The sequence below is a fragment of the Lutra lutra genome, chromosome 6 (assembly GCF_902655055.1).
Source record: "Lutra lutra chromosome 6, mLutLut1.2, whole genome shotgun sequence".
NCBI classification, from domain to species: domain Eukaryota; kingdom Metazoa; phylum Chordata; class Mammalia; order Carnivora; family Mustelidae; genus Lutra; species Lutra lutra.
Genome location: NC_062283.1, coordinates 154333573 through 154357905, shown reverse-complemented (window position 1 = coordinate 154357905; position 24333 = coordinate 154333573). Strand labels below are relative to the sequence as shown.

Below are 24333 nucleotides of genomic sequence, written 5' to 3'. Positions count from 1 at the left end.
TGCGAAAATTCAAACAACCAAAGACAAGGAGAACAAGAAATACAGCAATATAGGGTATATTTCCGTTTAGGAGGAGTTAAATTTAGCCAATTGCTAAAAGGATCTAGAGCTGGAGCATCTATGGTGGTGATGTGTTTAACTCTTTCGTGACGTCAGCTACATTTTTTGAGTAATTCGGGTTAGGGTTAGGGCACAGGTCCTCCTTGAGCTGCAGTCAGCATCTTTAAGAACCATTTGGTTTTAGAGAGCCACCTTCTGAATTTGTGAGTGACAGGATCGCCAAGCGGTGGCACTGTATGCTTGGCTAAAGCCTCTACTTGGAATTTTAATTCCCTAGAGACAGCTCCTGGGACAGAGCTAAGGGGATAAAGGAATCAAGAAGCCTTCTTTGCTGGAAGTCTAGCCTTAACAATGCCTTAATTCGGAGGAATCAATGGCAAGTGGGAGGGGACTTGTTCCAGGAAATAAGGGTATCCCCAAGTGCATCATCCAATCCTATCATAAGGAAAGTTAGGCCATGCACTGTCTCCACAAGTCCATAGTTAACCCCATGGAATGGGGTATGCTCCAGCTTTGAAGGAGCAGTTTTGCCATCCCAACCACAGAGAACTGGTCAAGGTGATAGTTGAGTTTTACGACTGTTGGGGAATCCATCCCACTGTCCCGCTGTTCAAGTAATCATATGCCCATGTGGTCTTATCATCCCCACAGAGAAACAAGCATGAGGAGTGTCTATACGTCAGCTACTGTGACAATTTCTCTGAAGTTTAACTCAAACTGTCTAGCATAGGCAAACAAACACTCAAAGATAATCAGGACAGAACTTAACATCCACGAAGGTGTGTTATTGAAACATAATTTTTCTTCCTAAAGTCGCCCTCATTTCTAAAGATAGACAAATTGAGACTAGATCATTTGAAAAACAAGTCCAATTTTAACAACCTTGGCCTAATTATTTACATAAGCTCAGCAAGAATAGTGATTGACTGCATAAATTCTTTAAAACTTGCTTTGCTAGAACTGTTCATAAGGATTCTCTAGATTGAACTTTATTTTTTTAAGATTTTTATTTGACAGAGCACAGAGGGAGAGTGAGGGAGAAGCAGACTCCCTGGTGAGCAGGGAGCCGGATGTGGGCTCGATCCCAGGATCCTGAGATCATGACCTGAGCCAAAGGCAGAAGCTTAACTGAGTGAGCCACCCAAGCGCCCCAGATTGAACTTCTAATAGTGTCTTGAGGCCAGAAGCCAAGCCAAATACTTGTGTCAGATTTGCCTGTAATACCTGTAGATTTGGGTGAATTCCTCTTCTTGAGGTCCCCCAAATATTCTAAAGTTTCCAGTACCTGCCAGGAAGTGACATTCTTGACTCACCTGGTAAGGCTGCTGGGGACTTCCTATGCAAGACATTCCACTGACATCTCCAAGGAACTTTATTGACTCTGTAAAGTCAACCTTAGTTCCTTAAAGCTGCCTAGTCAAATCTGATTCTATGTATGTCTCTCTCCAATATGGCATTCCAGTCAAAGCCTTGGTAGTATAATGAATATTTCCAATGGTGTCCTGTTATAAAAAGAACAGATTTGCCAAATTTATGCAAACAATTTTAATTGTCATGAAAGAAAGAATACTTATGAATTCACGAGGGTTCGGGTAGGGAGAAAAGTCAAATGATTAAATTTGTTCACAAAGGAATATGTTATCATATTTCCATAAGTCACAGATATCCTAAGAGAAAATCTCCTTAAATTTGGAAGAGCAAACATTAGAGAACTAGCAATGTTTCAAACCAGGCTTATCAGTAACTTAACATACCAAATAAAAAAGCTTAATTAGTCAAAAAGACTTCATTTAGAAATTGAATCTAGGGAAGTTTGTTTTAAAAAAAACCTCAAAGTTAAAAAAATAATAAATTTAAATTAAATAAATAAAAAAAACCCTCAAAGTTCTAAAACACGTGCCTAAATAGGACCATTATTATAACACTTAATATTTTAAGTTTTTTTTTTAAGATTTTATTACTTATCTGACACACAGAGATCACAAGTAGGCAGAGAGGCAGGCAGAGAGAGAGGAAGAGAAGCAGGCTCCCTGCTGAGCAGAGCGCCTGATATGGGGCTTGATCCCAGGACCCTGGGATCATGACCTGAGCCGAAAGCAGTGGCTTTAACCCTCTGAGCCACCCAGGCGCCCCTATAACGCTTAATATTTAATTAACTATTTAACCAAGGTGGCAATAAGAGAGTCTACAGAAGGTTATATAGTTAGCAAAACTTAGCTCGTTTAATATTCGAGAAGTTTTAGTTCTAAGTAATCAAAGACCTGATAAAGGCAAAACATAGAAACTTTGGTTTTCTGCACAAAGAAAAAAAACTTTGTTTATACTTTCTTATCAAGAAAGTATCATATCAAGTATAAAAAAGTATTTTATCAAGAACTGACCAACAGGGGTGCTTCCCCCCCTCTGCCTATTTGTGATGTCTGTCAAATAAATCAATAAAAATCTTAACCAAAAAAAAAAAAAAACTGACCAATAATTCCAGAAAACTTTGTCTTTTTAATAGAAAGAAAAACAGAATTTCAGTCTTATACAAGTATACTTTTAAAATCCATTCATTTCCGGGGCACCTGGGTGGCTCAGTGGGTTAAGCCTCTGACTTCTGCTCAGGTCACGATCCTGGGGTCCTGGGATCGAGCCCCGAGTCGGGCTCTCTGCTCGGTGGGGAGCCTGCTTCCTCCTGTCTCTCTCTCTCTCTCTCTCTGCCTGCCTCTCTGCCTACTTGTGATCTGTCAAATAAATAAAAATCTTTAAAAAAAAAAAAATCCATTCATTTCCATCTTAGTTTTGAGCACACATAAAATTATTTTTTTCCCATTTGAAAAATTTTCCTTCACAAACCTTCTACAACTTTTTCATTCAGATTTTGTCCCAAGCCTTTTTTCTAAATAACCAGTCTCATTTTAGGACAAAATTACTTTCTTTTACCTCAACAAAAATGTATTCTCTTTTCTCTTTTTTAAGATTTATTTATTTATGTATTTGAGAGAGAGGGAGCTAGCATGAGCAGGATGAGGGACAAGCAGACTCCCGGAGCAGGGTGTGAGAGATGCTCAGGACCCTGGGATCATGACCTGAGCTGAATGCTTAATGACTGAGCCACCCAGGCACCCCATTCTCATTTCTTTTTCTTTTTCTTTTTTTTTTAAGAGAAATCAGGGAAATTGCCACTTTACCTTTTTTTTTTTTTTTTAAGATTTTATTTATTTATTTGACAGCGAGAGAGAGAGCACAAGTAGGGGAAGCAGCAGGGAGAGGGAGAAGCAGGCTCCCCACTGGGCAGGGAGCCCGATGTGGGACTTGGTTCCAGGACCCTGGGATCATGACCTGAGCCGAGAGCATGTGTTTAACTGACTGAGCCACCCAGGCGCCCCTCCCCCCATTCTCATTTGTTATACCGTTCTTACACAGCTCTTTCCGACATACAGAGTTGCTTTCCTTATTTCCATCAGTCTTCACTACAGTTAGTAGAATTTTAACTCTTAGAAACCTTAGTCTCCAGTGACAATTAAGTAGTAACCAATTGTGAACTGTACACCGGGATTCTGCAGGGGCAAATTTATAAAACATTTCATAACTTCTAAAAACATGTGTATTATAGCACAATCTTTCAATTAAGTATAAACTGTGTTTATTAGCAAACCCAAGTATCTTTAGTTTCTCTGTATTAAGAAGCCAGAAGCAGATAAGCCTGTTCATCGAATAACGTTTTAGTATATTATCTTATTTAGAAAAGAATTACATATCCAATGAGTTCAGCCCAATTTATCATTTAACTTAGCAAAAGTTCAAGGTTACCAAAAATTTTGAAAGCTATATGCCTTTTTATCTATTCAACCTACTGGTTCATAACAATTATGAAAACTTTATGAGACACAAAATCAACCATCATTTTAAGTCATTTTTGTTGACAATGCAGCAGATACAAAATGATTTTAATTAATAAATTCAGGTAGAATAAAAGCTAATGTATCGTATTCCATGCAGGTAACTCTAAAAACATATTTATTTTAATTAAACCAACAGCACTGAATTAGCTTTAATACTGGACATGTCACAGTTGCATCCACTAAAAGACCATCGACTTGTTCCCCACTGTCACTTTTTACCTGGGGCACCTGTGGGGGTCTGAGGTTAGCAATTCAAGCCCAGGGAGCCCCTGGGTCCCTTCACGTTAATCTGGGAGGCGCTTTATCCTGAACATCGTTAAGGAGGGGCCCAGCATCTTGGGGTGCTTTGTGCTCCTTGATAATGAGGGGAGGAAGAGGAGCTTCAGAAGCCAGTGGTGCGGCAGGTGGAGAAGCTGTGTGAGCGGAGCCCCCGGTGGTGCAGAAACAGAAGGAGCAGGAGGTGGAGGCAGAGGTGCAAGGGCGCCACCAGAAAGGCTGGGAGCAGATTCAAAGCTTAGAGTAACATTCCCCACCCACCCCTGTCTCTGGGTCTCTCTGCAAAACAGGTTTTTTTCCTTTGGTTGATTTTCAGCTCGCTGCATCATTTATTTAAAACATGTCCTCACGGGACGCCTGGGTTGCTTAGTCGGTTAAAGGTTAAATGGCTGCCTCGGGGCGCCTGGGTGGCTCAGTGGGTTAAGCCTCTGCCTTTGGCTCAGGTCATGACCTCAGGGTCGGGGAATGGAGGAGCCCCACATCCTGCTCTTTGCTCAGCAGGGAGCCTGCTTCCCCCTCTCTGCCTGCCTTTCTGCCTGCTTGTGATCTGTCATATAAATAAATAAAATCTTTAAAAAATAGTTTAAAATAAAAAAAAATAAATGGTTGCCCTGGGCTCAGGTCAGGATATTAGGGTCCTGGGATCTAGCGTTCTGCTCAGCAGGGAGTCTATTTCACCCTGTCCCTCTGCCCCTCCCCCTGCTTGTGTGTGTGTGTGTGTCCGCACGCGCGCGCACACACTCTCATATAAATGCATAAAGTCTTTAAGAAATAATAATTATATATATATATATATATATATATATATATATACACACACAACTTCGTGGACCTTCTTTGGGAACAGAAGTAATATTCCCCATCTTCCTGGGCAAAAGTTCAGAAAGAACACAGAACAGGACTATGACTAAATGAAGCCCAGAGTCCCTGCCAGCATTGGTCCCTCTCTAGAAGTTGGCTTCACCAATTAAACTGAATGCTTCGTTTCTGGTTCCTCCCCAAAGTTGGAGTTTCACCGACTGAACCAAACCAAGATCCCTTATTGGGAGGCACCTGAATGGGAGGAAGGAATCCAAAGTGGCCATTTAGTGGTCACCTTACATCTCTAACTGGTACACTGGCCAAACTGTGTTACAGTCAAAGGTCATCTTTTTCATAGTCCTAGTTTCCTGGCTATATTCCTTTCGCTTACTCAGAATTCAGCCCAGGGGGCTCTTTAGTGGGATAGAGATGGAATTTCCCATTATACACAAAGTTGACATAACACAACGCAACCATCCCCCAACCCACACCAACGCAGATCTGTTCCAAATTCCTAATAAATTGACTGTTATTCAAGTCCCTTTTAGTTTCTCCCGAAAGCCATGCCTTTCCAAAGGGAGAAAGCATGGACAATGCTTCCCAGCGGAGAAGCTCGCATGGGCACGCATTCCAATGGACTTACCTGGTCCAGCAGTCTGTCCGCTTCCTCACGTGCTCCTTCCTTTCCACTCAAAACAAAAAACGAACCTGGCGGCTAGTGTCACTGGGGAATCAGCAAGGAGTCTGCCTGAGACAGAAATAGTGTCCTCGGCTGTGGGGCAGATCCCTCAGACACCCTGCCCGAGACCAGCGAGCCTGAGCAGCTCCCTGCGGTCCTCCAGGTTCCTAGCCCAGGCAACTACCAAGGAAGCCCTGGCACACCGCCAAGGCCAAGCTGCTCCGCCCTGGGACTCCCCGGGGGAATCTGGACGCCACAGGGGCATCGGCTCCCGGCTGGCTCAGCAAATCGTTACCAAACCCCAGGTCTGGCCGCCCCCGGCTTGGACAGCCAGGACCCAGGAGCCCTCGGCGGGCTCTGCAGCGTAGCGCGCACAGCTTTCAGTCTCAGGGTTGCGCATTCAAGCCCCACATCCGGTGCGGAGCCTCGCTGGAAAGAAAAAAAAGAAGAAAAGGCGGCAAAGGGATGCGCTTTGACCGGAAAGAAGTAAGAGACTCACTCCCCGCCACCGGGGAGAAGGCAGGCTCCCGTCCCAGCGCCAGCTGCAAGGTTTCCGCCGGCCCGCGGACTCTGGGAGTTCGGGGTCGCTCATCGGTAAGGACTGGGCCGCGGTCCCGACAGGTCCTGGTTCGCGCAGACTCGACGCCGCCGGCTCCCACGGCATCGCGCTGCAGGGCTCCGGCTCCTGCTTCCGGACGTGAGGCGCCCCGCTCGCTCTAAAACCGAACGCGCGGTGCCCAGACGGTCCTCACGCGGACTCCGGCGCTTGTCGCCCGCGGGCCAGGGCATCCCGCGCACCCGCCGTTCTCCTCCTCCCGTTCTCTGCGGCGCCGGCTGCCCCCGCGGAACGCGGACCAACACGCGCAGACCCCGTGTGAGCCCCGCACGCCAGCGGGCCGGGAGCTCCCCCCGGGGAAGAGTGCGCGCCGCGTCCCGCACAGAACCCGCTAAATCTTCCGTCCGGAACGACCGCTCACCGAGAAACCTGCGAAACTCCCCCGGAAACTCCCCGAAACCCTTCCGCGGCCCCGGGCTGCGCGCATGTCCGCGGAGCCGTCCCGCACGAGCCAACCGCCTGCTCGCCCGCGTCTTCAAGGGCCGGTCCACGGTCGCGCAGGGGGACACCGCAGAGGGCAGCGCACAGGCCCGCGCGCGGACTCTCGGGGAGTCCGGGTTCCGAGCCCCGCCCCCGGCCCCGCCCCCACAGCCCGGCCTCGCGGCGCGCCGAAACGGGACGCGCGTCCCGCTGCGCAAGCGCGGAAGACTCCCTCCCGCCCGGCTGTCAGCCGGCTTTCGGGGCGGGGACACACCCCGGCCGCTCCGAGCCGCGGGAGCCGGGCCGCCCCCACCCTCCCGCGCCCGTGCTCTGCCGAGGCTCCAGCCCGCGCCGGGACCGCTTGCTTCTGCAGCTGGGCCGGGCAACGCCCACAGAGTAGTCGAGCTTCCACAGTTCAGCCAATTTTCTTGTATGGTCAGACTTTGAAATTTTTGTCCATCAGGCGTGAATTCCAATGTTTTCTTGGGAAAGGAAACCTTTCTTAGGGAAAAAAAGAAATCTGGCGGCCTCCTCGGAATAGGGGGCGCCTGGCTCTCCACAGGAGCAACGACAGCCGCGAGATAGAGCGGCCGGAAGGAGCGCCGCCGGAGCCGGAAGTGACGAGACTTCCGGCCGGGCGCCCTCTTGACGTGAGACCGCGGGAGCCGCCGGAGCCGGAAGTGACGGGGCTTCCGGCCAGGCGCCATCTCGCCGTGAGACAGCAGCCGCCGCCGCGGAAGCCACCGCCGGAGCCCCGGAGCCGCCCACGCCGTGCGATGCTGTCGACCGCCGTAGGGTGCTGGGGACCCGGCCGAGACCCGGCGATGGAGCCCCACAGCACCGCGGGCCCCGTGCAGCTGCGCTTCTCGCCCTACGCTTTCAACGGAGGGTAACGGCCCGAGAGCCTCGCTTTCCCCCGTCCCTGCCACAGGCTGTCGGCGGCCTTGGCGGCACCCGCGCTGGCCCGTCGGCCCCGCTCTCCGTGCGCCGCGGGCGGGGCTGCGGCCTTGCGTGCTTCGCCTTACCGGCCGGTCGCTCGTGTCGCAGCGAGGCCGTAGACAGAAGTGGAGGCCCGGCCGGGACACCGAGGCTCCCCTCACGGTCTGAGCGGGGGTCCGGCCGGACGGCGAGGCCGCGGGGAGGCCGCCGGTGCTCGTTGGGGCCGGTGGGTCAGCGTCGGGACGCGCTGGTCGTGGGCGCGTCGTCAGCGGAACCACGCTCGGCGTTTTAGTAAAGGCTCGGTGCCTGTGTCCGAGCGTCCGCTTGCTTCGGGCGAAAAGGGAGCGGAGCGACCCCTCAGGACGCGCCGTCCTGCGCGCCGCCCTCCAGTTGTCGGTCTGCACCGGCGGCCTCACGCTGGTGCTTCCTTCGCGGCGGGCGGGGGCGCGGGCGACCGGCGGGAGGCGGGGCTCGAGGCGCCGTCCGGAGCTTCCCACCCGGTGCGGGCGGACCCGGTTCTTGGCGACGGCCGGGAGCCAGTCGTGTCCGGCGGGGGTCGGGCTTGAACGCAGACTGTCGCTGTGCTGCGGAGACGCGGGGCGGCGCTCGCTCAGCCTTGTTGCTGCCACTGAAGCTCTTGCAGCCGCACCGCGCTCCCCGCGCAGGCCAGTCCGCAGAGAAGCTGCGGGGCCGCGGTGCGCAGTCCCCGCTGTAGCTCTCCGGGGAGCTGCGCGCGGTCGCTGCGGAGCAGCTCGTTAAGCGCGTTACTGGCCCCTCTCGCCGTGGGAGGATGACTCCCGAACGGGTCTCCGCTTCAGCCGCACGAGCCCCTCCTCTTGGGCTTCTCGTTTGTTCACTTGTTTTTCCTTTGGGGCTTCTTAGATGAAACCGTCCTCCCGCGGTTTTCGCGGTCGCCGTGATTCAGGACACTAGACCGAAATCACGCTCGTTATTCCTCAGTCCCCTTGTCTGCGCTCATACCGAACGCCGGCATCCTGCTTACCCAGGTTTAAAGTCTTGGCCATCGGCCATCACGACGGGCTCTTCCACCTCTGTCACGGTTTGGCGGTCCCAGAAGCTTGCACAGTGTGTGCTTTTCCCGTATCCCCGCTTCTTCCGGTTGGTAGGGTCCCGTGCTGCTGCGCTCGTCTCCTGGGACAGCGCTTGTTCCTGTCCCGAGCCGCCTCCGTACAGCTCCGCTCGGCTCTGCATGTGGGACTGTTCTCTTTGCAGAACTTGAGGGTTTTCTGAAGCACACGCGTGTCCTTCCCATCGGCCTTGCGTGTTTCCACTAGCTCAGGAGCAAGCAGCCCCTTAGTAAGTTGTGTGTCGTTTTCGGAGCATTCCCTGGGTCCCTTTCTTCATTGTCCGTGCGGTCTGGAATGCGTCCTTTTGTCCGTAAGCTTCGGTGCGTGAAAGGAATGGACAGAGTTTTCCCAACGCTGGTGTTCTGTGAAGCGTTGTGCCGGGCGCTGCTGTGATCCGTGTCCTTCGCCCGGCAGTCATCCCGAGCACAGGAGCTGCTGCTGCCCGCCTGAGCTGGGACAGGGCCAGGAAGTGGCCAGGCCAGGTCTCCAGGAACTCCGGAGCTCGGGACCTCAGGGGTCACACTCTCCCTCCTCCTCCCTGTGCCACAACAAGCACAGCGAACACTGGAGGACCCGTTCCGCTTCAGGCACAAGCACAAGGGCTTTTCAGTCACTAACTCCTTTAATTCTTGCCAGATCCTGATAAGGTAGTTGCTGTTACGATCTCTGATCCGTACGCGAGGACACGGGGCCTTGGCATGTTAAGCAGCTAAGCCACAGCCTGGAGAGACCGAGTTAGAACTGGATAAACTTCTTTGGGAGTTCGTCCTTCAGGCCTTCTCAGCAAACTTAGCGTAAATCACACAACAGTAAGAGGAAGCTTTGTTTTTTGCTCATTCGTTTCCAGCGATGCCGTTTACTAAGAGCTTGGGTGTGAAGAAATGAAAACCATTGAGCCCGTCTTTCAGCTCAGAGAGCTTTGGTTGTGGTTCCGCTGTCTGTACCTCATCCCCTGGGCAGGGTTAGGGTCCGGTTTTGTGACATCCGTATCTCGCACAAGGTCAGTTGTTTTTGTTGTCGGTATGTATTGATGATGTTAGGGTAAGCCAGTGGTTTTTCTGTTACCTTCTGTTAAGTGGCTTCTGCTCTGATCTAGGCTTGTGTTTTTCAGGGAGTCCTTAAGTTTTCCTTTCCCAGATGACGCCTAGGAAGGGGTCCTTTCCCTCGAGGTTTCACCTTTCATCTGAGTCCTGCTCTTGCTCAAATCTCATGGGTTTTATTCCAGTATATGCTACAGGTAACTCTCCTCTCGAGAGAGGTGCTATTAATCATCCACAAATACTCATTAATTTTTGTGTCTCTCCACCCCACAGGACTGTATTGGCAATCGCTGGAGAAGATTTTTCGATTGTCGCTTCTGACACTCGATTGAGTGAAGGGTATTCGATTCACACCCGGGATAGCCCCAAGTGTTACAAATTGTAAGTAAATATTTCTGGGGATGCGTTTCCCTGTGCCTCGTGGTGAGGTACTGCTGTAAGAGGTTCCACGTCTAAACCGTTCATTTCATGAGATTTTAGATTGCGTGTTTGGAGCTTAGTTTGCATTTTTGTTAGAAAATTGCTTTCTAAATTAGCGCTTCCTAATAATTCAATGTGTAGTCTTCGTGATATTTGCTGTACTGGCAGGAAATATTCTTTTTTTTCTTTCTTTCTTTTTTTGGCAGGAAATATTCTGACCTTAACATTTTATCATGAAAATTTCCAAACACACAACACAGGTGAAAGAGTTTTATGGTGAACACCTGTGCGCCGTCACGCGGCTCTTACTGTTCACATTTTGTACAGTTACGTTATCCCATAGCTTTGCATTCTTTTATCTGTTAACCCAGGGCATGTTTTTTTATCTCCCACTTTTTTTTTACCCAGAACATTTAGCCAGAGTCTAAGCAGCTGTATCTGTGAGCCACGGTCTTAATGGGCTAGCTATATCTCTTCTAAACCATGAAAATGGAATATGCACTGATAGGCATTGGTTTGTAGTTCACATTTTTGGAAACAGTTACAAATGCTGGTTAGTTCCTAAGTTAGTCCACAAGAGCCTGTTAACCCTGAATTGTAATAGGAATGGATTGATGGGGTTCACGTCCTTTGGATGGGGCCCTGTGTTACGAGTAGGTAAAGAAGAGGGTTCTGTCTTCTTTCCTGGTCAGGCCCAACCTACACCCTGTCCTAAAGAACAGCTGTTTGCCTTCATCTTCCCAGTCCTCTTCACGTACTCGTCTTTTCCTCTCTCAGACTGAGAGAGAACACGCATGCACGAGAAGGAACGTGCGCAGGGGGCAGAGGGAGAAGCGGGCTCCTTGCCGAGCAGGGAGCCCAACACAGGACTCCATCCCAGGACCCTGAGATCGTGACCTGAGCTGGAGGCAGACGCTTAACTGACTGAGCCACCCAGACACCCCTCTTCATCCACTCTTCTTCTATCTTTCGATATCCCTTTCTCCTCTCTAATTCGTAGTTCACGGATGCTACCTCACTTCTTCTAAGATGTTTCATAATTTGAAAGTAGTAAATGTCACAGATAAAATTTAAGAACGTAACTTTACAAATACCATTGTCATGCAAGGTTCTGCTTATCTTTGTAATGTTCTGCTTTAGTGTGTGTGTTTATGAAGGGAATACCTGTTCTTTTTCCTTTTTATGAAATACTACAGCTATGTAGACAGATAGCACGTTAATAATGTCCTCTGTCCTCATCATCCATCTTCAGCACTGAACCATACATAGAGTTGAAGCTGCCTGTGTACACCTAATCCCAGGCCCTTTGGAGCTGACTTAGAGCCAAACTTGCCTCTTCCCCGCCTGTTGGAGAGTCTACATTTAGTCTTCATTCTTTGCACGCAGACTCTCCTCCCTTTAATGTACACCTGAATATTTGGGAGAAGCATCTTAAAGCTCCAAGATTTTGTCCTACCCTATTGGTATTACTCACCCATCTTGATGCTAAAGACACTGGAACTCTTTAACTCAGTGCAGTGAGACTGGTTGTAGGGATAGGTCAGGAAATGCTGGTGATGCCCCCGGAGCTGTCAGTCCCCCTGGCTGGACAGGTCTGGTTCGTATGAATCACCCATAAATTTCTGGAAGGAAGAGTTTATCATGTGACTTCTGCAATTATCCTGATGATATTGATACAGGTTTCCGTATAGATTGATACTAAAATTCAGAAGTCTTTGAGACCTGGTTGAATTTGTTTGGCTCTTCCAGAATTTAATCAGTTCCACAGTGGTGGGCATTTAAGTTGCTTTTTGTTTGTTCTGTTTACAGAGCCATTAACGTAGCATGTGTACGTTCCCAAATAAGCCTGTAGTAGTCTTTGCAAACTTGCATGGGTATATTTACAGGGTGAATTTCTAGCAGTGGAATTACTGGATAAAACTGATGTTCACCTAAATTTTTACTGGATATGCCAAATGACCCTTTTAAAAAGTTAAATTAATATATACTCTTACCCAGTTATTTGTTAGGAGTACCATCTTCCACAGCCTCCTCAGCATTAGGCATTATTAACCAGGCTAATAGATTGAAATCATCTCCTGTGTAGCTTTGGATTTGTGAACAACATGAAGGGTCTTCATAAGTTCATGGTGACTTGTGTTTCCTTCTCTGTGACTCTTGTAACTGTACCAGTTTTCCCATTGTTTTTTTAATTGAGATGTAATGGACATATACAGCGGTTTCTGGTGTACAACATAATGATTCCACACTGGTGTGTTTTGCAGAGTGATCACCACAACGAGTCAGTGAACACCTGTCACCGTATGTAATTATGGAATTTTTCCTTTTGTTGAAGACTTTTTAAGATCTGTTCCCAGCCACTTTACAACATTCAGTACAGTGTTACTAATTACAGTCACCGTACCGCACGTTATATCCCATGGCGCAGTGTGTCAACACTTTTGATGTTGATAGAGGCCTTTAGACTAAGGTTAGAATTAGACTTTGGTCATATCTACCATAGGTTTTATTTTTTCTTCATCATTTTTCTCTGTATAAGTTTTAATCTGAGGGGTGCCTAGGTGGCTCAGTGGCTTGTGCGTCCAACTCTTGGTTTTAGCTCAGGTCATGATCTCGCAGTCATGAGATGGGGCCCTGCGCCAGGTTTACGGCTCAGTAGGGAGTCTGCCAGGGAGTCTTTCTCCCGCTCTCTGTCCCTCCCTCTGCTTGCTCACTCGCTCCCTCACTCTCCCTCAAACGAGTAAGTAAATCTTTTTAAAAATTTTAATTTGTGGGGCACCTGGGTGGCTCAGTTGGTTGAGCAGCTGCCTTCAGCTCAGGTCATGATCCTGGAGTCCTGGGATCGAGTCCCTCATGGGGCTCCCTGCTTGGCAGGGAGTCTGCTTCTCCCTCTGCCCTCCTTCTCATGCTTGTGCGTGCACGCGCGCTTTCTCTCTCTCTCTCTCTCTTTCTCTCTCTCTCTCTCTATCTCAAATAAATAAATCTTAAAAAAAATTTTTTTTAATTTGCTGTGTAGTCACATTTATGAAACTTCTCTATGTGGACATTGGGTTGTATCATATTTAAACAGGTGGCTCCCAACCCAAGATTGTATCACCTGTGTTTTCTGTAGGCCACTCATTCTTTCATTCTTCTATAAGTCTTTGATCTGCGGGTAATTAGTATAGCGTAGGGAATAAAGGGATGACCCCCTCCCCACAACAACAAAGGGCTAACTAGTCCCATTACCATTTGGTAAATAGTGCGAATAGGAGTTTTAAATTTAAAATTGCCCAAGGTACGTTTTACTTTGTTATCTGACCAGCTCAGTTTCTTGAATGTGCTTTTTACAGAACAGACAAAACAGTCATTGGATGCAGCGGTTTTCATGGAGACTGTCTTACCCTGACAAAGATTATTGAAGCAAGACTAAAGGTAGATGCCTTCCTTACGTGTCTGTGGTATGGAAAGTTAATGGCAATTCTTCCACGGTTGGAAGCGTACAGCAGGACTGTCATTGAGAATAGCTAGAGAAGCTCTAGGTTAGCTGATGAAACTACATGTAGCCCATTCTAAAAATGAAATGATATTGTTAATATAGCCACATGAGTAGCATAATGTGAAACTGCAGAATATTCCCTTTGTTAAAATCTCTGCAATATAAAGGTTCTCTACCTTTTCAAGGTAGCCTGGGAAGGGTTTCTTCTGAAGATAATCTTCAAAAACAAAAGTTCTCTGGAGGAGGCAAGCTTCCAGATAGGTGCTTGGTTTGGAATGCCATTAGCTGACATGCTTTCCCTCTTTGCAGCATTTCGTTCTCAGTTGACAGGATGCATGAGCAGGAACAGGGATAGACGAGGCAGGAGTGTTTGGATGAGGAGGTACAACCCAAGCTGTCATCACCTACCACCTTGGTAGGCTTCAGTTGACTGCCCACTAGGGAAGTTTTGATGCCTGAGGGGTAGGAGTGGAACAGCAGGAAAGGGTGGTATGAGAAGGAAGTGAGAGAATGAGCCTTTCTAACCTGTTCTGCAGATTCTGAAGGGGCTGACAGTGTCACTGCCTGCGTGTTTCTTGGGCGAGATGGGTAGGCATGAGGCACAAAGGAATACTGACTTTGAATAAAAGCAGAGGCATGTCGATTTTTTTTTTTAAGATTTTATTTGTTTATTTGACAGAGAGAGGTGAGAAGCAGGCAGAGGGGGAGGGGGAAGCAGGCTCCCCGCTAAGCAGACAGCGGATGCGGGGCTCAATCCCAGGACCCTGAGACCATGACCTGAGCCGAAGGCAGAGGCCTGACCCACTGAGCCACCCAGGTGCCCACGTCTGGGTTTTTATTAAGCCCTGTGTATGTTAAGCAGTATGTAACTTCCAATAATTTCAAGGAGAGTAGGCTCGGAGTAACGTAGCCTGTATTAAAATGGGATTTTAGGGGCGCCTGGGTGGTGCAGTTGGTTAAGTGTCTGACTCTTGGTTTCAGCTCAGGTCATGATCTAGGAGTAGTGAGGTGGAGCGCCATGTCAGGCTGTGCCCTCAGAATGGCATCTGTTTAAGTTTCTCCTCTCCCTGCACTGCTCCCTCCCCTCCGCCCTGTGTGCACGGGCATGCCCTCTTTTTCTCTGAAAATAAGTAAAATGGGTTTTATCTGTGAGAGTAACTAATAAATACGTACTCTTCACTGGCAAAAGTGCAAGGGTGGAGTAGGGTTTACTTCTGTCGGGTGCGCGTCACAACTCTTAGGTCGTGGGTAAGGACACCTGATCTGTGAAGAAGTTAGCAGAGGTGGTCACGTTCTGTCTTTGCCTGGTTTTGAGTAACACAAGATCATCTGCACTTAGGAATGATGTCATAGGTACTGGAGTTTGTAATAAATTTAGCCTGTTTCTGAATAATTTTGAAATCGCTCATTGGAGTGTAGACATGATTTCACTCAATAGTAACCATTTGTTGGTAGTATTTGAAATCTTTACATTGAACGCTTCCCTGATGTACATTTATTGACATGTTTATATGAGTCCTGGTACATATTTTGTAAATGAAACTCAAAGTACAAAAGTACATGACTAGCAGAGTACTATTGTGTTACTAAAATAAACAAGGAGGGGCGCCTGGGTGGCTCAGTCATTGGGTGTCTGCCTTCGGCTCAGGTCATGATCCCAGGGTCCTGGGATCGAGCCCACATCGGGCTCCCTGCTGGATGGGAGGCCTGCTTCTCCCTCTCCCTCTCCCACTCCCCCTGCTTGTGTTCCCTCTATCCCTGTGTCTTTCTCTATCAAATAAATAAATCTTTTTTAAAAATAAATAAAATAAACAAGGAACAGTGAATTCAACATAATTACACAATCCTTGACATTTTTCTTTCATACGTTATCACATAAATGGTATGGTGATTAAAGTGTTGATGCTTGGTTTTGAAACGAAGTTTTTTTTTTTTTTTTGGTATTTTGACTGATTATTTTGGCCTGTATTCTTTTTTTTTTTTTTTTTTTTTTAAGATTTTTTATTTATTTATTTATTTGTCCTAGAGAGAGAAGCGAGAGCGAGCACAGGCAGACAGAGTGGCAGGCAGAGGCAGAGGGAGAAGCAGGCTCCCCGCCAAGCAAGGAGCCCGATGTGGGACTCTGTCCCAGGACGCTGGGATCATGACCTGAGCCGAAGGCAGCTGCTTAACCAACTGAGCCACCCAGGTGTCCCTTGGCCTGTATTCTTAAGTGAATCTTGAGAGATGCTCGTTCTGTGGCTCTGAAATTTGTGAACTTAAATTTATTCTATGTTTGTAATTTTTGTAGAATTTCTCTATTGGATAATTTAGGATTCCCTAAGACTGCAGTAAATCTGGGATTCAAAATCACAATAAGGTTTGCTTTGGATACTTGTCTTCTCTACCGTAGATGCTTTAAGGAGCAAGACCACTTCCCAGAGTAAGGGTCCTGCCCTCACACCTTCTGTTCTCACAGGTATCCACTCTACAAAGAGAAGGGCTTGTATCTGGGTCTGATCAAGGGTCAGCAAACTTGACCTGTAAAGGGCCTGAGAGTAATTATTTTCAGCTCTATGGGCCATTTACTCTGCTTCGCAGTGCACAGGCAGAGGTAGATATACGTAATGAATGAATGAGACTATGTTCTAATAAAGCTGTTTTTGCAGAAGCAGTTGGTGGGCTGGATTTGGTCCACAGGCTCTAGTTTGCTGACCCTGGCAGAGGTAGAGGAGAGCTGGACTTAAGTCTTCCTCCCAGGTCACCCCACTTAAGGCTCATGTGTGTGCATTTGCTCTTGAATGAGCAATTCCTGAGATACAGGTGGCATGGAAAACAGCCGAGGGCAGATTTAACGTTCTTTCCCTTAAAAATTTTTATAGCCCTCCCACGTGGTACGCTGGTGTTGCTGTGTGATCGCAGAAGAAATTGGTGCCCGTTGTAGTCTGTAGTATAACCTGCCTCTCCTTGCCTGTTACTTTCGTTAATACTTGCAGATGTACAAGCATTCTAACAACAAGACCATGACGACCGGGGCGGTTGCTGCCATGCTGTCCACAATCCTCTATTCAAGACGCTTCTTTCCCTACTACGTGTACAACATCATCGGGGGACTGGATGAAGACGGTAGAATTCTTCTTTCTGGAAAATGGAGTGGGGGTGGCATGTTTCAGATAATGTGTGTTTCCATGAAGAGTTGAGAAGAACCATAAACACCATCTTGCCCAACAGTTTTATTTTTATTAATTAAAGCAATAAGAAACTGAAGGTAAAAGGAAAGTAAAGAGATGATCTGCAAGTTGTATCCGGAAGCCCTGATAATGACTAGTATTTTCTGAAGATCTCCCATGAGTTCAGTAGTAGATCATTAGCATTTGAATCTTATGGAGAGAAAACAGACTTGGAGAAGCTTGACCTAATTATCATTCTACATTCCAGAAGTATTTGACTTTTAAGTTTTTAAAAAGCAGTGCCTTAAAAGAAATGTATGTATTTCCAACACTGTAATCTGAATGTATTCAGGACATTCTGGAGGGCCTAAGAAAATCCGTCTTTGTTACTTGACCTGTCCATCCTGGTTTTGATCCAAAGCTCTATTACAGAGCAGGGACCCTGATGGTTTTCACTGGGTCTCATTTGGATTGACTTTCATTTGCTTCAGACACTATCCAGACACTATCCAGACACTAACCAGACACTATCTCTCAGGACAGATCTGTGCCACCACTTACAGTAGTCCCTTAAAAAAAAGTTATAGAAATGTCTGCCTGATAACAATATATTAAAATATATCTACTGAGAGGGAAAATTTCTGGGTGGTAAGGAGTTGGGCTCCTCTCCTCTCCTGTATCCACTTTTTACTCCTGCCCCTTCCGTTCCATGGGCTTTTCCTTTGTTTTCTTTCTGTCTTAGTAGCTGCCCCCAAATGAGGCCTCTGGGAGCGTGCTAGTCGTGTTATCGACTGTGGTTTAGATGTAGACGAATTAGGTTGACACAGTGTATTTTGAGGCTTTCAAACCTTATTGCAAACTGAGAGAAAATGTAAAGCATGGATATGGTCTAGCCACAGATTATCTTGCCAAAGCCAACATGCTGGACATTTTTTATCACTTAAATTATGTCTGACTTGAATGTCAAATAAAGTCAGGTTTTAGCAACAATAATAGCTGCCATTGAATTTTAGACAGTATCCTTTGAGTTTCACTGAGAGAGAGAGAGACACCAGTTTAGGAATTCTCACATCTACTGAAGGGCAAAGCTAAGGTTTGGGTTTGAATCTGTTTTGAGTTCAAAGCCCTGTTCTTTGATGTTTTGGTGGTATTCTCAGGCATTTCCAACTGTCTTTTTTTTTTTTTTTTTTTTTTTAAGATTTTATTTATTCATTTGACAGAGAGATAGCAAGAGAGAAACAGGCCTTTGGCTGAGCAGGGAGCCTGATACGGGGCTTGATCCCAGGACTCTGGGATCATGACCTGAGCCAAAGGCAGATGCTTAATGACTGAGCCACCCAGGCTCCCCTCCAACTCTTTTTAAATCTTCTCTGGTCTGCCCTGATTATCCTTTATGTTTATTCTCATTTTTTAGAGGATTTTATGTGACTAGGAGACTAGTAATCAAGACTTTTAGGGTAGGTGGGTCAATGGCTGTCCTTCAAGACACTGGGGTCAACGGCTGAACTTAGGACAGTGAGATCAGTGGTTGTCCTTAGGACACTAGATCCAGCCACTGCCTTTCAGGATGGCCAGTTCAGTAGCCATCTGCTCTGACCTCTGTGCTGTCCTGCTTTAAAAATCACCCCCCGCCCATGGCCCAGTTAAAAATGGCTTCAGTTTTTCTGTAACAAAAACAGTAGTACTGCCGAAGTTTTGAATAGTACGAGAAGGTACAGGAATGAGAGTAGTAATCACGCCAGCCTTCTACTTTGAGAGGAGTTCTCTTAACTCCTGGTGAGCGTGCTTCCAGAGATCTTGGCAGTCACGCGTGCTTGTGCGCTGTGTGAGTGCCGTGTGTAGTGCGTGCGTCTGTATGTGGGATGTGTTGTCACGGAGACAGTTTTATGCCAGTGAGTAAAGGTCGTGATGACTCAGTGACTGACTTACATAGGTCGTAGCTCCACCAGCATTCTCCTAGCAGTCCTCGGAAGGTCATTACGTTGTTGCAGTTTCCTTTCTAAAAACAACGTAACGAACATTCTTGTACGTACAGTTTTGTAAACTTCTTAACGATGTACACCTCCCCGGAAAAATTCCCGCAAGTTCAGTTGCTGGGTCAGAGAACACATATTTTTGTCATGTTGATGCCATCCCTGGCTTGTTCTTCAGAAAGGCCTTTGTAGCTAGGGCGTGAATACCTAGGAGGTTTTTTTGCGTCCTTTACCACTATCAGAATTAACACCTTTTAAAGATCTTTTTTTTTTTTTTTTAAGATTTTGTTTACTTATTTGACAGAGACATAGAGAGGGAACACAAGCAGGGGGAGTGGGAAGGGAGAAGCAGGCTTCCCGCCAAGCAGGGAACCTGATGCGGGGCTCAGTCCCGGGACCCTGGGATCATGACCTGAGCCAAAGGCAGATGCTCAACAACTGAGCCACTCAGGCGCCCCATTTTAAAGATCTTTACGCAGTTAAGTAATAGTTTATGGTTTATTTATATATAGCTTTTGTATATTCAAGTTGGGCATTTTTTGTGTTTATCGACCTTTTCATTTCTTTGGAGACCGACCTATATGCTGAAACCTTTGCTCATTTCCTTATCTGCACGTTAGTCTTTTTAAAAATTTATAAGAATGCCATCTAACTGTGTCAGCTCTGTAATGTATGAGTGGATGCCTCCCAGGTTTGGTTTGGTTTTGTTTTGTTTTTTAAGATTTTATTTATTTATTCGACAGAGACCACAAGCAGGCAGAGAGGCAGGCAGAGAGAGAGAGGAGGAAGCAGGCTCCCTGCTGAGCAGAGAGCCCGATGCGGGGCTCGACCCCAGGACCCTGAGATCGTGACCTGAGCTGAAAGCAGAGGCTTAACCCACTGAGCCACCCAGGCGCCCCTGGTCTTTTTTTTTTTTTTTTTTTTTATGACATTGAGTGTCCTACCTTGTTAGGACGCTCCCATCTAGGGTTTATCTTTATTTCTTTCTAGGACTTGTTTTGACTTTATTTTTACATTGAAGCTGTTGTGCTTTTTTTTTAAGATTGAGCATTATGGTGAGGAAAAACCACCCTATTTATAGTAAAGATTCATGCCATTCTGCTCTGATGTTACAAATGTGTGCTTGCCTTTGTCAAGGCGGGGGGAAGGTCTTTGAAGCTCTGGTCTTCAACTTATCCCACCCTTCTTTTCCTTCAATGTGTTGTGTGCAGCTTTTTCTGAGATTGGTTCTGCCTTTGGTTAAAACTTGGGCCTCGTTTTACTTGTGGCCTGTTGACCTGCTGAGACAGAAAGTTACTCTTTGGCTTTGTACTTGCTGTCCCTTTCTCGTGTGTTGAAGTTAGTGAACTGGCCACTGGGATCTCCATCTTGTCCCACACTTGATCCCAGCAAAAACGCCCCCCGGCTTCTTTTGGGCGACCTCAGCACCTCCGACGCTGCCTTCTCAGCAGAGAGTTGTAAGTAATTCTGCAGCCGAAAACGCACACACCGCTAAGGGGAGCAGAGGTCCATGGGTAGGAAGACAACCGTCCTCCTCTCACATTTCTCAGGTTAATTACTAAGGTGTTTAAGTTCTGGTATAATGTGTTTTCAAGATCAGATACATCAATTTTAAGTCTACCTCGTAAATGACCCATGATTTCTCACACCCAAAACACAATTGTTTTTTAAAAAATTACAGTGGCACGTGTGCTTTGTAACAGATTCAGTACCAAAGCCTACAAGATGATTCCCTTCCTTTCTTGCCTCCAGTCCCACAGAGATAACCAACTACAGTTTGCAGTTTATCTCACCGTACTTTTTGTGTGATTGTACAAATATGTATATGTTTCTCCTGTGCTTTTAAACAACACAGGACTGTGTTATAGGCATTATAGAGCTCATTTCACATCGTCTTGTGGTTGTGGGCCATGGGGCCGTCCCATCTCCCTCTTCATTCCAGTTTGTGCTGGTGAAAATACGCCTTCCTGTAGGCAGATCTGATCCACAGGTGAGATTGGTACTGGGTCATAGGGTGTGGACCTTTACATGTAAATGGGTGCTACTGCCAGATTGCTGTTTCAAAAGGCATAGCAATTTATGCACCCTTCAGGAGAGCCCGAGAGGCCCATATTTCTTCCCCTTGTAGAGCTCTGTAACTGCTGTGAAGAGTGGGTGCATTCAGGGGTGCCTGGGTGGCTCAGTCAGTGAAGTTGCCGCCTTTAGTCCGGGTGGTGATCCGCAGCGGCTCCCTGCTCAGCAGCGAGTCTGCGTCTCCCTCTGCCCCTCCCCCTGCTCATGTGCATGCACTCTCTTCTCTTTCTCCAGTAAATAAAATATCCAAAAAAAAGGAAAAGAAAATGTGTACATCTGGATTCTGGTTTGGTAGTTTGTTTTGTTCTGTTTTGTTTTTGCAATAGTGGTCTGCTCCGGTAGTACAGAGCAGAGTGACGACGTTTTAGACAGAAACTTTTCCCTGTGGTGTTCGTGTTTTTCTGAAATTTTTCTTTTATTAGAATCAGTTTTTTTTATAGTGTTGATGCTAAAGAGTGTGCTTACTGCTGAGTTTAAAAACGCAGTGAGGGGCGCCTGGGTGGCTCCGTCGAGTAAGTGGATTCCCTCAGCTCAGGTCATGATCCCAGGGTCCTGGGATCAAGCCTGGGATCCCTGTTCAGCGGGAGCATGCGTCTCCTTCTCCCTCTGCCTCTGCCTGCCACTCCCCCTGCTTATGCTCTCTCACACTCTCTCTCTCTCTCTCTCTCTGTGTCAAATAAATAAAAACTTTAGAAATAAATAAAAAGTAAAAACACACAGTGAATTTTCTTTGTGATTGTTCACATTCAGCAGAAGAATTTTAAGTCTATGCTAGAAGTGCACTAGTTCATTTTTCAGGACTGTTGTGAGGAGCTTGGTGCAGAACTCAGAGCAGGAGCTGTGACTAACCAGTGTGGCTGTGAGACCACATATGTACTGGGAGCCACTGGGCGATCCATGATGTCCCCCTGATGAGAGCAGGGAGCTCCAGGTGGCAAAAACACCATGAGGAGGCAGGCATGGGCAGGTGTGCCTCTGAACACATTCTGGGAAGAGGTGGGCAGACCCCGGGGTATAACGGCACATACACTTCTTACTGAATTTGGCTGGAATTTTAGTTAGTACGTAGTCCAGTTGTGTCCCACTTCGACTAGGGTTAGTCTTGCTGTGATCTGGGATTGTGGTCAGGATGGACCCCTCTAGAGATTGTTTTATTCTTTCAGGGAAGGGAGCTGTGTATAGCTTTGACCCCGTAGGGTCCTACCAGAGAGACTCGTTCAAGGCTGGAGGCTCAGCCAGTGCCATGCTCCAGCCTCTGCTTGACAATCAGGTAAGAGACTACGTCCATGTTGCTTGTGACCTTGACACAAAGTGCTTTCCTCTGAGTTCTCCTGTTTGCCAGCGGGGGAGCGTGAGGACATCAGGGCTTTCTCGTGTGTCCCTGCTGAATTTATTTGGCTGATTTTCCCTACCCCAGTCTTCCTGTCTCTGTTTGGCTGGCTGTCTTGTGGCCCCTTCCTGCCCCATGGCGGTAGCATCTTCTGTGTTCTCATGAAGTCCGGGCTCTGGTGTCTACAGTGGTTAGTGGTTGCTCCATGTTTTCAGTTCTCTGGCACCTTTACCTGAAGATCTTGAAAATAACCTTTCTCCCCGGAGCCCTCCTACACCGTTGGTGGGAACACAAGTTGGGGCAGCCACTCTGGAAAACAGCACGGAGGTTCCTCAAAAAGTTGAAACTAGAGCTACCCTACGACCCAGCAATCGCACCGCTGGGTATTTACCCTAAAGATACAAACGTAGTGATCTGAAGGGGCACGTGCACCCGAATGTTTATAGCAACAACGTCCACAATAGCCAAACTATGGAAGGAGCCCAGATGTCCATCAGCAGATGAACGGATACAGAAGAGGTGGTGTATCTACAATGGAATACTATGCAGCCAGCAAAAGAAATGAAATCTTACCATTTGGGACGACGTGGAGGGAACTAGAGAGTATTATGCTTAGCAAAATAAGTCAGAGAAAGACAAGTATCGTATGATCTCCCTGATCTGAGGAATTTGAGAGGCAGGGCAGGGGGTTGTGGGGATAGGGAAGGAAAAAGTGAAACAAAGTGGGATTGGGAGGGAGACAAACCATAAGAGACTCTTAATCTCAGGAAACAAACTGAGGGTTGCTGGAGGGGAGTTGGGGGTAAGGATGGGGTGGCTGGGGGATGGACATTGGGGCGGGTACGTGGTATGGTGAGCGCTGTGAAATGTGTTAGCCTGATGATTCACAGACCTGTACCCCTGGGACAAATAATAAATTACATGTTAATTTTTTAAAAAAGATTAAAAATATATATCTTTTTCCCCATATTTACCATTTTTCTGTCACCTAATTTTGTATTCTGACTTCAAAGTACATTTTTAATTTACCCCTTTTCTGCTACTGTTGCCTAAATTGAGGCCTGCATTTCCCAGCATCCTTTTGCCTCGGAGCTTCCTTCCTTGTGTTTCTGAAATATATTACAGATGTGTAGCCACTTGTGTATATTGCTTATCTGCCTCATCTCCTGCCACTCTCCTTTACACCGGGACCTCCAGTGTGGTGTGCCTGCCCCGTCACCAGGCCTTCGGTCTGCAGCGTTACTCCCCTCTGACTGTGGCTCACCCTTCACACTCCTCCACTCAAGCGTGTCTTCTGCCAAAGCCTTTCCCTTCAGGTGACCTAGTTACGGCTGCTTGGGCTCTCCTGGCTCTTTTTCCTTCTTACTGGGAGCACACTGTGGCCTGCAGCTCTGCTTTCGTATGTCCTCTCTAGACTGCGTGTGCTCCTCAGGAGCAGGAGCTCTGTCTTAGTGAATGAGTGTCAGGTGTCATTGCCTTTCAGCTAGGAGACATACTGGATTTGTGTGATCTGTTCATTGCGAATCCTCAGACACATGAAGGCATTTGTACTGTCATGTGATGACTCATCCAACTTTCCTGTCCCACCAGGTTGGTTTCAAGAACATGCAGAACGTGGAGCATGTCCCACTGTCTTTGGACAGAGCCATGCGGCTCGTGAAAGATGTCTTCATTTCTGCAGCCGAGAGGGATGTGTACACTGGGGATGCACTCAGAATCTGCATTGTGACCAAGGAGGGCATCAGGGAGGAGACCGTTCCCCTGAGGAAGGATTGATTTCTGTGCTGTTACCATTATCACTTCAGAACTGGTTAATTTTGTATCTTGGAACTGTTGGACTAATGTGCTTTATTAAAAAATAAAGGCTGAAGTAATCGGTTTGTTATAACTTGTGGTCTCTAAGCAGGACAGATCTAGAAAGTAGAATTTCTTTTTTCCTTTCATTTCCTTTTTCAAAGATTTTGTTTATTTGAAAGAGAGCGAGTGAGTGACAGCATGAGCAAGGGGAAAGGAGAGAAGCAGACTCCCCGCTGAGCAGGGAGCCCCATATGGGGCTCAATCCCAGGACCCTGGGATCATGACCTGAGCCAAAGGCAGTCATCTA

General features: G+C 47.2%; 2 protein-coding genes across 2 annotated transcripts; one reads left to right on the top strand and one right to left on the bottom strand.

Annotated features, from left to right (window-relative positions):
• Window positions 1-4985: 4985 nt before the first annotated feature.
• LOC125101703 (serine/arginine repetitive matrix protein 1-like) lies at window positions 4986-8890 on the bottom strand. The gene is made up of 3 exons (XM_047732036.1): window positions 8682-8890; window positions 8148-8262; window positions 4986-8052 (listed from the first exon to the last, which is right to left on the bottom strand). The coding sequence occupies exons 1-3, from the start codon at window positions 8888-8890 to the stop codon at window positions 6292-6294; spliced, it is 2085 nt and encodes a 694-aa protein (XP_047587992.1). The 3' UTR covers window positions 4986-6291.
• Window positions 7488-24105, top strand: PSMB1 (proteasome 20S subunit beta 1). The gene is made up of 6 exons (XM_047734868.1): window positions 7488-7628; window positions 10080-10187; window positions 13559-13640; window positions 16680-16809; window positions 22063-22169; window positions 23820-24105. Exons 1-6 carry the CDS (start codon window positions 7516-7518, stop codon window positions 24003-24005), a joined length of 726 nt encoding a protein of 241 aa, XP_047590824.1. The 5' UTR covers window positions 7488-7515; the 3' UTR covers window positions 24006-24105.
• Window positions 24106-24333: the final 228 nt, after the last annotated feature.